Raw genomic sequence first — 17,016 nt, 5'->3', positions numbered from 1 at the left:
CCTGGCCGCCGGGGGGCACCTAACGATGAGTAGATTAATTTATGATTAGCATAGTTGGCAGGATTGAGTTCCCCCTGTGATCCGTGAGGGAAGTCTTGGTTGCTGAAGGAATCATAGAATATCAGGGTTGGAAGGGACCTCCGGAGGTCATCTAGTCCAACCCCCTGCTAAAAGCAGAACCAATCCCCAGACAGTTTTTTCCCCTGATCCCTAAATGGCCCCCTCAAGGATAGAGCTCACAACCCCGGGTGTAGCAGGCCAATGCTCAAACCACTGAGCTATCCCTCCCCCAAGCAGGTGTATCAAGGGACCAAGCTGGTCGCTGGATTTCCCACTTCAGTTCCAGGGACTGGCTAAGCAGCCAAAACAGATCTAGGGGTTTCTCCTGCAGCTCCTAGAAAACCAACAGACGCAGAAGGAAGTGCAGGTGGAGCTACAGATGCAGCAGCAGCAATACCTGTGAGAGATCCTGCAAAGGGAAATCAACCCAGGATCTGCTATGCCCATGGACAAAAAGAGCAGAGAAGGAGAGCATGCCTGGGCTGTGCTGAGAAGGTTAGCCCAGGGAGAAGGGCATGAGAAAGTGTACAAGCGTGGCCTAAGGCCAAGATGGGAGCAAGAGTTCTTTGTTTTGGGGGCAGAGAAGCAGGCCACATCAAAAGACACGGCCTGCTTAGGAAATTGCTGAGTGGCTGAACGAGGGGCCAGGGCCCTAAGAAGTTAGAAAGAAAGGAGAAGGAGAAGGTGTCCTCTGACACAAACCCCCATGAGGCAGGCAAGGTGGAGGTGGCTGGGGGGCTCCACCAGTATGTCACAGAGCTACTCTCTGTGGATCACCCCGCTCAATGAGTGTTCATTCTAGGAAGCAAGCCGGCTAGACAGTAAAACAGCAGAGGCTGCTCCCAATGCTACACTCGGTTTCTCAGAAATGAGTAGACTTTATGGGCAGAAGAGACCGTTAGAGCATCTAATCTGACCCCCTGCATATCACAGGCCTTTCTGCACCATATGGGGCAGGCAGAGCTCTGCCTGGGCGCAGGGGGAATGGGATGGGGGTAGATCAAGGAAAGGGGAGAGGGGAATGGGTGTGAGGGAAAGAGCTCCTGTCCCAGATGAAGGAATTTGGGGGCAGAGGAAAGGACCCTGCTCCACAGAGAGGGGAGAGGGTTTCTGTGAGTGCCAGGGGGCTCCATTTCCCCTTCCACTAGCTCCCCATTTACAGAGAGCCAGAGCAGTACCTGCAGCAGGGAGCGGGAGTTGCTGGTGGCCTCAGAGGCACAGGCCCTGCAGCGCCTCGGGAACCTGGCGCAAGTGCCGCATGATACGGAGCTGGCGCATCACATTGGCCGTGACGTCCTCCTGCTGCAAGGGAACGAGAACCTGTCTGAGACTCAGACGCCTCCGAGGAATCAGGGGGGATTAACGGCCCCTGGAACCAGCAGCATTTCCACCCAGCCCCTGCCCACCTCTGAGGGATGGATTCCCCCTCCTGACCCCCACGATGGAGTCTTGTTGTCCTTCCTAGTGACCTCCAGTGGCAACCCCCCTCCTTGTACGGGGAGCTCCTGCCACTTCCCCCTCAGTGCCCCTGACAGCTGTTCCACCTCCAATCCACAGCTCAAGTTCTCAGACCCCTCTCATCCAGCCCCACCCAGGTTGGGTAGGGAGGGGACTGTAGCGGGGGGAGCAGGAGGGATTCTGGCAGCAGTGAAGTGGGATGTGGGGAGGTTGAGACCTTTCCCCAAGTCACCCCAGCCACTAATGCTGAAGCCGCAGGATGGCAGCCCTGGTGAATGGGACGGATCGGCAGCCCCTGCTGACTAGGGTTACCATACGTCCGGTTTTTCCCGGACATGTCCTGCTTTTCGGCAATCAAACGCCCGTCCGGGGGGAATTGCCGAAAAGCCAAACATGTCCGGGAAAATGCCGGCCGGGCACTTCCCCTCCCGCGGCTGCTCTGCTCTGCTCCTCCCCTCTCAGACTTTAAGAGCCGAGCTGCCCGAGCCAGCGCTACCGGCTTCGGGCAGCCCCCCCTGCCTCCGGACCCCCAGCCGCTGGCCAGGCACTTCCCTTCCCGGGCTCCAGCTGAGCTGCTCCGCTCCTCCCCTCTCAGACTTTAAGAGCCGAGCTGCCCGAGCCAGCGCTACTGGCTTCGGGCAGCCCCCCCTGCCTCCGGACCCCGAGCCACGGGCCAGGCACTTCCCTTCCCGGGCTCCAGCTGCGCTGGGGAAGCGCCGGCCGGGGGCGCAGGGTCTGGGGGCTGCCCGGCAAACCGTGAAGCCGGTAGCGCTGGGGCAGCCCTTTCCCCATGGCTGGGAGTGGGAGGAAGGAGGGGGCTGAGTTAGGGCGGGGAAGGGGTGGAGTTGAGGCGGGGCTAGGGGTGGGGAAATGGGCGGGGCCAGGGCCCATGGAGGGTCCTCTTTTTTTATTTATTAGACATGGTAACCCTACTGCTGACTGAATCCTCCTGTTCTCTCCAGAAGGGGTCCAGCCTTGCCAGCAGCAGGACAAGCGTCCCCTGCCCATGTGCCTCAGCCTTGCCTGGTCAGACGCCATCACCCGTCAGTCCTTGGCCTCCCAGGCTGCCAGTGATGGGAGCAACTCTGGATGGTGGCTCGGGTGACACAGACACCAGACCACTAGGAATTGGGTGCGGCCCTGTGGGACAGGAGAGTCTCGCAGAGGGCACTTGGGGGACTCTCCTGCCCTTCCCAAGAGTGATAGCACCCTGTCCTAAGAACATAAGTCTGGGATGAGGCAAAGCTTGTCATTAATTAACCTGGCTAACGAGCTGGGTGGAGCTGCTCCGGAGACAAGCTGGCTCGCTCCTGCTCATGGAGGTGAATTCATCTCCCTTCCCAGGAGCACCTGCTCTCCCTTTCATTCCCCACCAGGCTCCTTGTGCCAGGCCAGCGAATGGCCACAGGATGGGAATGAGGCCTGGGCCCCGCCCCAATCTCCTGAGTCTAATGCAGCTGCTCAACTTTTCCCCCATCAGCTGCTGGGTTTCCCCCAGGAGGGAGTAGGTGACAGGGAGAGAGAGACACACACATTTGTCCTTCTGGTTGCAGGGCTTGTGTCCTTCCAATCCCATTGGTGGCTGCACAGTGGGCAGAGTCCTCGCTGCGTGCCTGGCCCAACAGAATTGCAGGGCGTGGTGTGGAACACAGAAAGAGATAGAGAGACTCATCCTCCAGCCGGGGTCAGTCTGAGAGAAATTGGCTGGGGTCCCAGTCTCACTCTTCTAGCGGGTGCCATTTCCCAGCTGGGTTCCTTATCCCTCTGGTGCAGCAGCAGCTGGTAGAGCCGGTAAACCCCATCCCTGGCCTGCCGGCTGATGTCCTTGGCTGGGTCACTGACGGACAGAGCCAGCTGTGCCATGTGGTGACCCATCCTGGGGAATTCCGCTGAGTTCTAATGGACGGGAGAGGGAGAGGGGACTCCATCAGCATTTTCCTGTTAGCTCCCAGTCCCCCCGGGCCAGGACTCTCCTTCCCCTCAGCCCCTCTGCAGGAGATGCTAGAGGATAGGAGCTAGAGCCAGACCCTTAATTTCCTCTGCCCCCAAGGAAGCCTGCAGCACAGGGCTGTGGACAGGGCCCTCCATGAGGACTTGCTTCCCCAGCTGCTCCAGGATGACAGGGAGGCATGAACCTGGAGCACAGTCCCCTTAAAAGCCCAGAGTCACCACTTAACTAGGACAAGAAGAACTTGACTCAAGCCAGGCTCACTCTCTGCTCTGACTCTGCCTTCCCAAGAGGAACACTCCTAACCCACAGCCCCTGCAGCAGCAGATCCTACAGCCCGTCAGAGCCAGATCACCTACCCCTGGAGTCAGGAAGCTGGGGTCAGAGATCACGTACGTCAAACTCAGGGAGGGTGATGGTGAATCTGAGCAGGGCCGTGCTGCTCTTAACGGCCCTGGCTCTCTCTCGCGGCACCCTGGACACGATCCAGTAGTTAATGTGCTGTGGGGAAAGGAGGCATTGCACTGACTGCCCTGACCAAGGATGCCCACTGGGGGCCCGGCTAGGAGGACAGACTGGAAAATGGATCTAAGAGTGAAGGTAAAATTGCCCCCACCCCTCTCATCGGGCTCACCTCCAAGATGTACTGGAGCCTGTCGCTGTCTGGGGACTCTGCCAGCAGGTTCCCCAGCATGGCGTCCAGGAGGTCTGGCAAGACCCTAGGCAGATCCTGAAAGCAAGGGAGAGCCATGGGTCAGAGTTAGGGAAACTGGGGCTAAACTTGCCACAGGATGGGAAGTGGGGTCTCTGGGAAGCACTGGTGTGACCCCCAAACACATATCCTGGCCTCTCTCCTTCACATCCCACTGCAGGCAATTAGCAAGGACTCATGGCAGGATGACAGCTGGCTCTTCAATCCATGACTTTAGCTGATCTACCTGCACTTGGGCGGTGTCCTTCTCCATGCCCAGGGTGAAGACGGCGTGCAGGGCAGCTCGAAGGAGGTGGGTCTCCAGCTCTGGCTCCACAGCAGGTGTCATGGTGCTGGAAGAGAGAGGAGCCGGTATTAGACTGTGCAGTGCGGGGATGGGACTGGCACCAACACGCAGGTTAAACTGCAGGGAAATAGGCACAGGCTGGCAAGAAGGGAAACTGAGGCACCGAGCCAGGGAATGACAAGGCCAAGGTTTCTCAGACAGACAGTGGCAGGGCAGGAATAGCACCTGTTCCCTGCACCCTGCTGCCCCTCCTGTATCTGATCCTGGGAGTGAGCCTCTCCCCAAAGCCGTTGCAATGTTACTGGAGTGAAAAGAACAGCCCAGCCAGGAGAGAGTGACCCTTCCCCGCACCTCTGCCAGAGGAGCCACCCTTGGGCGGTGACCTGGGAGTGGGAGTGGGAGGGGCAGTGACTCCCAGCCCTGGGCCTGAGCAGCACTGGGGTTAGGGGAACCGGGCCGGAGGGTCTCGGTACCTGAGGTTGCCCACAGCAATCAGGGAGTTAGCGAGGACGGCGCCGGGTGGAGAGTTATCAGGCAGCTCCTCAATGAGCTCCTGTGAGACCCAAAGGAGACAAAGGAGCGTGTGAGATTCGGGCCACACTGGACATTGCTGGTTTCCTATTGACCTGTGGGACTTTGGGCAAGTTGCTCCCCGCTCTAGGCTCTGTCCCCAGCAGTCAAATGGGGATTTCATACTTTCCCACTATTGGAAAGTGCTGGGAGAATCCCACAGCAAAAGCTGCTCTGACAGTGCTAAGCAGCATCTGACCATTAGAGGTCAGAGCACACTGCCCAGGAGGAGGAGTGTTTGGTTCTGGGCTGTTGGAGTACGGGCTTTCAACCATCTGTGCACACATATTATACTAATTGCATCTAGACCACATCTCCCTAGTTTGTTTGTGAGAATGTCCTTATTAACACCAAGATGGATCACATCTACTGTTTACCCACCTCCACTAGGCCCGTAACCCTGCCAAAGAAGGAGCTAGGATTTGTTTGGAATGATTTGTTCTTGACAAGTCCATGCTCACTAGTCCTAAGAACCAAATTGTCCTGTAGGTGCTGACAAACTGATTGTTTAATAAGGAGTTCCAGTATCTTTCCAGGTATGTTAATGGATGGGAAGACGTTCTTTTTCAGGGATCTCTGACGAGAACTGGGGCACAGCACGTAGTTTGTTGAGGCCATAAAATGGAGACAGGCACCTCTTCTCTTCTCCCAGCACCCCAGATACCTAAAAGGGTGGGACTCACATCCCTCAATGGGCTTTAAAAAAGACAATGGTTACAATGTGGCCCCAACCATTTCTGGTTTCTGCAGACTAGATGTTTTAGCAAAGTTTAGAATTCCTTGGTGCTCAACACCGTGAAACTCCCCTTTCTCCTTTACAAAGGGCTTTAACGCCCCTTATCTCACCCAGGCTCTCGACTGCCCAAAGTTGGAGAATTGTCCCTGTTCCCACTGCAGAGCACCCCCCACGACACACACACAGAGTCCTCCTGGTGGTGGGAGGGGAACAGAGGAAAGGACAGAAGACGTAAGAGATGAAGAGAAAGGAGGGAGGGATGGAGGAAAAGGTAAAACAAAAAGGACAAACCCTAATGTCCCCAGTGATTCTAAGGGACAAAATCCCAGGTGGGGAATAAAATTCGACCACCTTAAGCTAGTGTTTTCCATGCCTAGAATTCAGCTGGCGCCAGATGCATCAGACTCAACAGGTTCCAAACCTCTCGGAGGCTCTTACCTTCTAAACAGGGACGTCTGTTTTCTAGTAAAATCAGGAAAAAGAAAAGAGAAAACTCAAAAGAGGTTCCTCCTGGCGCTCACGTACGTGACCCTTAATACTCTCTCAGTCCTCAAAGAGAGACCTCGAGAAGGAGACTTGCTGAAGCAAAGCTACAGGGGACTTTGAGGTTTCCCTGGCACTGCGCCCCTGTCCTGCCTGGCTGATGTCAGCATCTCTCTGTGAGGTCACCACCTCCCCAGCACCTTTGACCAATAGGCTGAGATCCTGCAAAACGCCTTTGTGATGTCACTGCCACACCCACTGCTCCCCTGCAGTGCTAATGTCCTGCCACAGGGCAGACACTTTGGAGGTTTGAGCTACACAAAGAAGAGACACTTAGATCTCAAAAATTAGATGAGATGTTTCAGTCTGAGCTAAGTAGTTGCTGCTCTTAACAATTGCAACATAATAAAATACAAATAAAATAGACTATTTCAGCCATTCTATTATGTCCTAATCTGATCTGAGTAAACGTGATAAGACACCTCATCTTATGCACTGCTCCTAGTGACACTCTCCAATAGATCCCCATCCTCCACCTGTCGGGAGGTAGGTAGGAGCGGATTGTTATCCCTACTTGAAAGAGGGAGAAGCTAAGGCTGAGAAAGGAGAATTGACTTGTCTTAGGTCACACAGCCAGTCCGTGGCAGAGTTGGGAATAGGACCCAAGAGCCCTGATTTTCAAACTAACCATCGGATCTTGAATTTCAGACATTGAATGACCTGAATAAAGTGTTCTCAAGTGAGTTCCAGACCAGCAAGAGTTCATAGTAATTATTCAGCAAGTATTTTAGGAGAACTGGAATGGTAGAGAAAATAATGAACTGCAGAGAAGCAGCAAAATTTGTTGAACATATGACTGGTTATGACTATTTACTTGTTCTTAAAAGAAAACAACAGGGACCTGAGTCTCCTCCCTGTCAATAACCCCCTGCTCAGCCAATCAGGGTAGAGACCGAGGGGCGGGGGGATGAGGGTTCTCACCAGAGAGCCCAAAGGATGGCCCAGGTCACCGCTGGGGATCACTGTCTGAGCACTATTTCAACGCCACATTTTTCGGTGGACCTCCCACAATGGGAGTTGTAGAGCACCCCCCACGACACACACACACCCCTCCTGGTGGTGGGAGGGGAACGGGGAAAGGACAAAAGAAGTAAGAGATGAAGAGAAAGGAGGGAGGGATGGAGGAAAAGGTAAAACAAAAAGGACAAACCTTAATGTCCCCAGAGATTCTAAGGGACAAAATCCCAGGTGGGGAATAAAATTTGGCCACCTTAAGCTAGTGTTTTCCATGCCTAAAATTCAGCTGGCGCCAGATGCATCAGACTCAACAGGTTCCAAACCTCTCGGAAGCTCTTACCTTCTAAACAGGGACGTCAGTTTTCTAGTGAAATCAGGAAAAAGAAAGGAGAAAACTCAAAAGAGGTTCCTCCTGGTGCTCACATACATGAACCCAAATACTCTCTCAGACCTCAAAGAGAGATCTCGAGAAGGGGACTTGCTGAAGCAAAGCCACAGGGGTCTCTGAGGTTTCCCTGGCCCTGCGTCCCTGTCCTGCCTGGCTGATGTCAGCATCCCTCTGTGAGGTCACCACCTCCCCTGCACCTTTGGCCAATAGGCTGAGGTTCTGCAAAAGGCCTTTGTGATGTCACTGCCACACACACCCCTCCCCTGCAGTGCTAATGTCCTGCCACAGGGCTGACACTCTGGAGGTTTGAGCTACTCCCTGTGGATCACCCCACTCAATGAGTGTTCATTCTAGAAAGCAAGCCGGCTAGACAGTAAAACATCACAAGCTGCTCCCAATGCTACACTCGGTTTCTCAGCAATGAGTAGACTTTATGGGCAGCAGAGACCGTTAGAGCATCTAATCTGACCCCCTGCATATCACAGGCCTCCTGTCTACCACAATAGCTACTTTTGGGGCAAACACATTCCGGAAAGGCATCTAGTCTTTATTAATGACATCAAGAGATGGAGAATCCACCACTTTCCTTGGTAGCTTCTTCCTGTGGTCAATCATCCTCGCTGTTGAATATTTGTGCCTTATTTGTCATAGGAATTTGTCTCTTTTCACCTTCCAGCCATTGGGTCTTGTTCTGCCTTTCTCTGCTAGACTAGAGAGCCCTTTAATACCTAGTATTTTCTCTCCATTAAGGCACTTCAACACTTCAATGAAGTCCCCTTCAATCTTCTTTTGATAAGCTAAACAGGTTGAGCTCTTTCCATAGCTCACTAGAAGGCATTTTTCTCCAGCCCTCAGAACATTTCATGGCTCTTTGCTGCCCCAGCTCCAATTTCTAGGACCATCTTTTTCAAAGGAGGACACCAAGACTGGAGGCAGTATTCCAATAGCAGTCTCACTGCTGCTGTGTCACCTCCCTATCCTACTCACGGCTCTGCTCCTACGTCTAATGATGGCTTTAGCCCTGTTCACCACAGCATCACACTGGGAGCTCATGTTGAGTGGCTTCTCCACTCTGGCCCCTAAATCCTTTTCAGAGTCACTGCTTTCCTGGATCCACGTCCCCATTCTGGAGGTGTGGCCGGCATGCCTTGTTGCCACGTATAGGACCTTGCATTGGGCTCTGCTCAAACTTGTTTTCTTTGAATGGGTCCAGCTGGCCGAATGAGCCAGATCGCTCTGTATCACTGCCCTCTCCCCATCAGGAATTACCACTCTGCCTGTATTTTGTCACCCCTCAATCTTATCCGCAGTGATTGTATGTTTTCTCCCAATTCATTGATAACAATTATTTTAAAAAATTAGTCCTTGAGAGCTTCTTCAGACCCTTAGTACCCAGGACCTGCTCCCCACATCACAGTGAGAAATGCTGTCCAGCCCTGCTGGTACAGAGGGGATAAGCACAGAACAAACGTACCTTTAGGAGCTGTGTTGTCCATAGGCTCTGAACAACATGTGGGGGTCAGCAGATTACAAACGCACGACAGACCTGTAGTGTAGACAGGTCCCAACTGTGTCTCGGTTTCCCACCCTGTAAAATGGGGAGAAGAAACAAAACCTTGATTAGCTCCTTGACAGCTGGGGAAACCGAGGCACCCAGCGGTGCAGAGACTCGCTCATGGTCCCAAAGCCAGGAATAGAAAACAGCAGATCTGATAGCCAGGCCTGGGACCTAACCCTGGTTTTCCTGGCCTTGCTGCTCTAAGTTTAGTCACAGCCACCATGTCTTTTCCCCCGTGTCCCTTAACCCCACGTCACTGCAGAAGAGAGATTTTCTGGTAGCCAGCTGGCTCTCCTGCATGTGGATGTCGTTCCAAAAGACATGCTCTGACTCAGTCCCATGCTATGGTTGGCTGAAGGAACCACGTGGTCACATTCTAGCCCTGAGTTATACAGGAGGGGCGACTAGATGCACATAATGGTCCTTTCTGACCTGAACCTCTATCAATCGCTACATTTTCTGCTGCTAGGAAGAGAACTCTGGACCTATTTTCTCTCATTCACTTTCAGTCGGAATAATTTCAATCCAGGCCAAAGGATTTCCTCTTCCATTGTGTCTTCAGCACCTTTGGGAGCAACCAGTTACTGTTACCCACAGGTTACCTGTTTCAACCTGTCCCAGGGTGAGATGGCAGGGAAAGGGGTTGGAGCTCAACTGCACCTGGCCCAGGTGATGCAGGTCCCTAGGGTGAAGGGAATAAGTGTGGGGGTCACGTGACAAGACGCAGCCTGTGACTAGGACCCAGGCCTGCTGAGAGATAGAAGGGCAGCCTGTACTCAGCCAGGAGAGAGACCCCAAGGGAAGCAGGCATGGGAGGGGCTTGGAGAGTCCTTTAAAGGTCAGGGACAAGCTGGGAAGGGGCCAGGCTGAGCACTAAGGACAAGGCCCTAGGAGGGAAAGACAGGGCAGTTTAGGAGATGGGGCAGATAGTCCAGTTGGTTTCGGCTCCCAGGACCAGACACCCAGAGGTGAAGGTGATTGTCGGGGCTTCTGTCCTTCTTCCCCAGTGTAGATTTGATAGTGGAGAAGACTGATGCCGTAAGGGGGAAGTGAGTTACCCCAAGGTCACCCAGTGAGTTTATATCACCAATGCATACTCGGAAGGATCTAATAGAAATATGGATTTTCCAGTCTCTTCTTTCTAGGAGTCCCCAGGGCTAAGGTAAAACCCCTGCGGCCCCTCCCCATTCTGCTCACCTCCAAGATGTGCTGGAGTTTGTCTGTGCTGGGGGGTGCTGTCAGCAGGATCGAGAGCTTGTCATCCATGTTCTCTGGGCAGGCCTTGCTCAGAGCCTGCCAGCGGAGGGAGACCAGGGGTCAGGAGCCTGCATTAGCACCGGTGTGCCATTGACCAAGAGCTGGCTGAGGTAAGCGCCGCCTGGCCGGAGCTCGCACCCAGAAACCCTGCCCCAGGTCGGAACCCCCTCCCACACCCAAATTCCCTCCCAGACCTCACACCCGGCACCCCAACCCCCTGCCCCAGGTCGGAACCCCCTCCTGTACCCTAATCCCTCCCAGACCCCACACCCCCACCCCAATCCCCTACCCCAGCCCTGAGCCCCCTCCCGCACCCAAACTCCCTCCCAGAGTCCGCACCCCAACCCTCTGTCCCAGCCCGGATCCCCCTCTGGCACCCCAACCCCCTAATCTCCAGCCCAATCCCAGAGCCCGCATCCCCACTGGAGCCCTCACCCCTCCCTGCACTCCAACCCCCAGCTCCAGCCCAGTGAAAGTGAGTGAGGGTGTGAGAGCGAACGACTGAGAGAGGTGGGCTGGGCTGGAGTGAGTGGGGGTGGGGCCTTGGGGAAGGGCATGAAAGGGGTTGGGTCAAGGGCGTTTGGTTTTGTGCAAGTAGAAAGTTGGCAACCCTACTTAAGGACCTTTGAAAAGCAGCCTCCTTAGCACCGCTCCTGATACCAGGGGCCAAGGCGCCCCCGGACATGAGAACCACAATAGGCCAGAGCAAAACGCTGCGTTAGAAATCGGAGCTCAGGCTGCCAAGCGAACGATAGCTGACAGACAGGGGATGTGGGAATTAAGGTTGTGCCTTCAGCCAGCAACTGGTGTTCATCCATTTGCACCACACACACACCTGTAGGCAGGGCCACTATTTCCTTGTCTGTCTGCCTGTTTAGCGTCTCTCGGTCCTTACTGTGCCCATCACCGTGGTGTCTGAGTGGCAAACCAAGGGTTTGACGTGTGCATATGAAACTGCCTGACTGGAAGGACGTGGTTTGGTGTGGATCAGTGACTGCTGGGGCGATTGGTGGCAGAAGGCTCTGAGGGCCTGGCTCATTCCGACCTGGCTCATTCCAATGGCTTCTACAGCTGAGAGCAGCCCAGTCTCCTGCCTGGGTCCGACGCAAACCAGGAAGTACAGGACCACAGTTAATAAGAACAGCTCAAAAGATCATTTTCGCTGACCCAGCCCTGCACAGATTTCCAGCTTAGGTTTGCATTTTCAGCAAAAGTTCTTCTTGATTATTTTCTCCCAACCCCCTTCTGCCTCCATAATAGCCAGCCACCCCGTCAGTCGCATCCTGGGGCGCTCCAGGGACAGCGTGTGTGCGTGTATGTGTACATCTGTACATATGTGTATGTGTACATGTGTGTATGTATGCGTGTACGTGTATGTGCACATGAGTGTGTGCACATGTGAGTGTGCGTGTGTATGTGTGTACATGTACCCCAGTCAGATGTATACATCTGGATTTCCTTTGAAAGAATTTTCAAATTGAGCTGATCAAGTGCAATGGCAAAGCACCCAATTCCTCTGCCCCCCAACTGCCTTCGTTGCTTTAACGTACAACCTGCTCTGCTGGCACCTCTGACTCCTGAAAGCCCTAACGCTCCAGGGGAGCAGGCCGTACCCTACCCTTCCCTGGCTGCCCCGGGTGTTACCTCGGAGGGAATCGTTCCAGATTCCAATGGGTGGCAGGTCCAGGGAAGAGCCTTATCTGGGGGGAGGCTGTACCAGACCCGCCCGACCCAGGCAGGCTCCCAGGTACTCTCTGCTCGGGGCTGATAAGGCTCCTTAGCAGTTTCTCTCCAAACAAATTCCAGTTCAAGATACCTGAGAGCTCCACAGCAGGGCAGCATCCCCAGAGCGCAGCAGGGCGGGGGTTAGGGGGAGCAGTCGGTAGCAGCACCTGCTCCTCGTACGGCAGGAGCGAGAAGTGCCAGCCTCTCTGCACAGAGCAGCAGCGTTCAGCATGGGCCAGACGTGCTGCGGTGATGGGTAAGAGCGGGCTCGGAGAGCCAGAGGGTCTGTGGGGCAGCGCTGGGCCCTTCTGCTCCGCACTAGGGCCGGGTGGGCGTGTTCAGCTGGGATTGGAACCCACCAGCACTTGTGGGTGTGAATGTGGGGCTGGAACTCAATGTGGGGCGCTACTGGGGGGAAGGGCAGAGAGACACCTGGGCTGAGACCCCAGCTCCAGGGACACAGTCACTCCTGCCCAGCCGGGTAAAATTGCCCAGCTGTGTGACAGCCCCCCCATCCCCGAGGGGTTCCCCCCCCCCCCGGTATGTCACAGCAGGGTAATGTGCATACTGAACGGCAGGGGTTGCCAGAGACTGGCTGGGAGAGGCCTTTGGGGATGGAGGAAGCAGCACTAAGGTACATGCCAACCTCCCTACAGAGGAGGGGCCGTGCCCCACAGGTGTGGGGCAGGGAGCTGGGACACTGCGTGGTGGGTCATTGTCTGGCCCAGGCCCTTCCTAGCTGGAGGCCGAGGCATTTTCTTCAGGTCACCTTCCGCTGCAGCTTGGCCACGGGCCCCCATACCCTCTAGTCCAGCCAGGGATCCCAAGTGGGGATTGTCACGGCTGGCTCCTCCCTGCCGCCAGCAGCTCTTCACTGCCAGGGAATTCCTGAAATCCTGTGTGCTCCTCCCCCCACACCTCCTGGGGCTGTGAGTGCCCTCCTCCCGGACAGCCCTCCCCCGAGAGCTCTGAGTGCCCCTGGCCAGTCCCTCCCCTCAGCCCCCCCCCACTTCCTGGGGCTCTGAGTGCCCTCAGCCTGTCCCCCTCCCACACCCCGGGGCTGAGTGACCTTGGCCAACCCCCGTCCCTTCAGGAGGAACTCCCAGTACCCACCCAGCCCCCACACCTCAGGGTTCCCCTCCCTGCGGCTCTGTGGCCATACCCCCACCAGGGCCGACTTTAGGCCAATTCAACCAATTCCCCTGAATCGGGCCCCAGGCCCAAGCCCCGGTACGGTGTACCGGCAAGAGCCAGTGCGCTGTACCAGGGTGGTCCGGCTTCCCCAGGGGGCAATTTAAAGGACCTAGGGCTCCCAGCAGGGGCCGGAGCCCCAGGCCCTTTAAATTGCCACCAGACCCCCACTGCTGGAGCCCTGGGGTAGGGCTGCGGGGCTCTGGGGGCTATTTAAAAAGTCTGGGACTCCCGCTGCCTCTACCGCCCTGGCCCTTTAAATAGCCACTGGAGCCCCGCTGCTTCCCCAGGGCTCCCGCGGCTATTTAAAGGGCCGGGGCGGTAGAAGCAGGGGAGCCCTGAGCCCTTTAAATAGCCCCCAGAGCCCTGGGATAGCGGGGGACTCGGGGGCTATTTAAAGCTGCCTCTGCTGCACCCCGTCCCCGCACCAGCCCCGCACCGCCTGCCCTGCCCGCAGCCAGCCCCGTCTCCAGCCAGCCCTGCACCCCCTGTCCGCAGCCAGCCCCTGCTACACCCCTGCCCTACCTCCAGCCCCGCCACCCCTGTTCTGCCCGCACCAGCCCCACCCCCCTGCCCTGCCTGCAGCCAGCCCTGCACCCCCTGCCCACAGCCAGCCTCTGCCGCACCCCCTGCCCTGTCTCCAGGCAACCCCTGCCGCACCCCCCTGCGGCCCTGCCCAAAGCCAGCCAGCCCCACACACCCCTGTCTCCAGCCAGCCCCGCACCCCTTGCCCTGCCTGCAGCCAGACCCTACCTCCAGTGAGCCCCTGCCCAGCCTCCAGCCAGCCCCATGTCCACTGGTGCCCTGCAGTTCCCAGGGCAGTAACCCTGCACACCTGCTTCAATGAGGGGGGCAGGGAGCAGCTGGGACCCACACATGTGCACACCACTAGGGTGACCAGACAGCAAGTGTGAAAAATCGGGACAGGGGGTGGGGGATAATAGGATCCTATAAGAAAAAGACCCAAAAATCGGGACTGTCCCTATAAAATCAGGACATCTGGTCACCCTAGCACACCCCCAGGGAGTGGCGGGGACCACACACGAGAAACGGAGCTCATTAATAACCGATCAACAGCATATATGATGCAATGTACAGAATATATAATTTTATTTTTTATATAGTTATGGAAAGTAAATAATACATGGAAGAAATTAAAGGCTTTTTTTTCCATTATTTTTTTTGTTAGTCATCCCTGCCGGGGCCCCGCCAAAAATGTTCGATTTGGGCCCCGTCCTTCCTAAAGCCGGCGCTGCTGGAGAGAACAGGAGGATTCAGTCAGCAGGGGCTGCCGATCCGTCCCATTCACCAGGGCTGCCATCCTGCGGCTTCAGCATTAGTGGCTGGGGTGACTTGGGGAAAGGTCTCAACCTCCCCACATCCCACTTCACTGCTGCCAGAATCCCTCCTGCCCCCCCGCTACAGTCCCCTCCCTACCCAACCTGGGTGGGGCTGGAGGAGAGGGGTCTGAGAACTTGAGCTGTGGATTGGAGGTGGAACAGCTGTCAGGGGCACTGAGGGGGAAGTGGCAGGAGCTCCCCGTACAAGGAGGGGGGTTGCCACTGGAGGTCACTAGGAAGGACAACAAGACTCCATCCTGGGAGTCAGGAGGGGGAATCCATCCCTCAGAGGTGGGCAGGGGCTGGGTGGAAATGCTGCTGGTTCCAGGGGCCGTTAATCCCCCCTGATTCCTCGGAGGCGTCTGAGTCTCAGACAGGTTCTCGTTCCCTTGCAGCAGGAGGACGTCACGGCCAATGTGATGCGCCAGCTCCGTATCATGCGGCACTTGCACCAGGTGCCCGAGGCGCTGCAGGGCCTGTGCCTCTGAGGCCACCAGCAACTCCCGCTCCCTGCTGGAGGTACTGCTCTCGCTCTCTGTAAATTGGGAGCTAGTGGAAGGGGAAATGGAGCCCCCTGGCACTCACAGAAAGCTGATTACAGAATGAGCCCGAACTGAGAGGCACCATATCCGCCCCCCTAAAGAGCCAGACTTCAGTGATGATACAGCCCAACCGGGGTAGCAACAGGATTGAGAACGAGGTAGGAAGTTCAGAGCAGCAAGGAAAGCCTGGAGGGGAACTTGAGAAGAGAGGTTGGAAAAGTGCAGCAAAGAGAAAGGAGCAGACCTAGCTGTTGGGTCCAGGGCCCTGGGCTGCTATCAATGTCAGGGTGGGACTGGGTTCCCCTACCGGCCCCAGAGGAGGCGGCGTACACGCACCTGGAGAGGGTTCCCAAGCCCAGCAAGGGGGCTACAGGCTGAGCAAGTGCCCCAGCGATGGCAGAAGGACTTCTGTCTGTGGAAAGACCTCTTTGAACTTTTAGTGTGAGGCAAGCTGGGCCCCAGAAGGGTGGACTAAAGGTGGTGACCTGGCCGGAGTTACCAGGCAGAGAAACTGCCGTGGTGCTGGAGCGACCATGGATGGGGGACGCTAGCCCAGCGAGAGGGCTGTGATGCCATGCCTGGCCGCCGGGGGGCACCTAACGATGAGTAGATTAATTTATGATTAGCATAGTTGGCAGGATTGAGTTCCCCCTGTGATCCGTGAGGGAAGTCTTGGTTGCTGAAGGAATCATAGAATATCAGGGTTGGAAGGGACCTCCGGAGGTCATCTAGTCCAACCCCCTGCTAAAAGCAGAACCAATCCCCAGACAGTTTTTTCCCCTGATCCCTAAATGGCCCCCTCAAGGATAGAGCTCACAACCCCGGGTGTAGCAGGCCAATGCTCAAACCACTGAGCTATCCCTCCCCCAAGCAGGTGTATCAAGGGACCAAGCTGGTCGCTGGATTTCCCACTTCAGTTCCAGGGACTGGCTAAGCAGCCAAAACAGATCTAGGGGTTTCTCCTGCAGCTCCTAGAAAACCAACAGACGCAGAAGGAAGTGCAGGTGGAGCTACAGATGCAGCAGCAGCAATACCTGTGAGAGATCCTGCAAAGGGAAATCAACCCAGGATCTGCTATGCCCATGGACAAAAAGAGCAGAGAAGGAGAGCATGCCTGGGCTGTGCTGAGAAGGTTAGCCCAGGGAGAAGGGCATGAGAAAGTGTACAAGCGTGGCCTAAGGCCAAGATGGGAGCAAGAGTTCTTTGTTTTGGGGGCAGAGAAGCAGGCCACATCAAAAGACACGGCCTGCTTAGGAAATTGCTGAGTGGCTGAACGAGGGGCCAGGGCCCTAAGAAGTTAGAAAGAAAGGAGAAGGAGAAGGTGTCCTCTGACACAAACCCCCATGAGGCAGGCAAGGTGGAGGTGGCTGGGGGGCTCCACCAGTATGTCACAGAGCTACTCTCTGTGGATCACCCCGCTCAATGAGTGTTCATTCTAGGAAGCAAGCCGGCTAGACAGTAAAACAGCAGAGGCTGCTCCCAATGCTACACTCGGTTTCTCAGAAATGAGTAGACTTTATGGGCAGAAGAGACCGTTAGAGCATCTAATCTGACCCCCTGCATATCACAGGCCTTTCTGCACCATATGGGGCAGGCAGAGCTCTGCCTGGGCGCAGGGGGAATGGGATGGGGGTAGATCAAGGAAAGGGGAGAGGGGAATGGGCGTGAGGGAAAGAGCTCCTGTCCCAGATGAAGGAATTTGGGGGCAGAGGAAAGGACCCTGCTCCACAGAGAGGGGAGAGGGT

General features: G+C 55.8%; 1 protein-coding gene and 1 long non-coding RNA gene across 3 annotated transcripts; both read right to left on the bottom strand.

Moving 5' to 3' along the window:
• Positions 1 to 1,843: 1,843 nt before the first annotated feature.
• Positions 1,844 to 5,182, bottom strand: LOC135978615 (maestro heat-like repeat-containing protein family member 1). 2 transcript variants are annotated; one of them, XM_065579493.1, is made up of 3 exons: positions 4,405 to 4,655; positions 4,101 to 4,196; positions 1,844 to 3,414 (listed from the first exon to the last, which is right to left on the bottom strand). In XM_065579493.1, the coding sequence occupies exons 1-3, from the start codon at positions 4,504 to 4,506 to the stop codon at positions 3,187 to 3,189; spliced, it is 426 nt and encodes a 141-aa protein (XP_065435565.1). In that variant the 5' UTR covers positions 4,507 to 4,655; the 3' UTR covers positions 1,844 to 3,186. The 2 variants fall into 2 exon arrangements, with proteins under 2 accessions (XP_065435565.1, XP_065435566.1); XM_065579494.1 differs by lacking the exon at positions 1,844 to 3,414 and adding an exon at positions 3,443 to 3,967 and having other exon boundaries at positions 4,405 to 5,182.
• A 1,589-nt stretch (positions 5,183 to 6,771) lies between these two features.
• On the bottom strand, positions 6,772 to 10,638 carry LOC135978616 (uncharacterized). Its single transcript, XR_010596001.1, has 3 exons — positions 10,414 to 10,638; positions 9,133 to 9,246; positions 6,772 to 7,634 (listed from the first exon to the last, which is right to left on the bottom strand). It is a non-coding gene; the product is annotated as an uncharacterized LOC135978616 (long non-coding RNA).
• Positions 10,639 to 17,016: the final 6,378 nt, after the last annotated feature.

Source organism: Chrysemys picta, unplaced genomic scaffold (assembly GCF_011386835.1).
Source record: "Chrysemys picta bellii isolate R12L10 unplaced genomic scaffold, ASM1138683v2 scaf342, whole genome shotgun sequence".
NCBI classification, from domain to species: Eukaryota; Metazoa; Chordata; order Testudines; family Emydidae; genus Chrysemys; species Chrysemys picta.
Note: the sequence above shows the minus strand (reverse complement) of the source record. Positions and strands in the feature narration are given on the sequence as shown.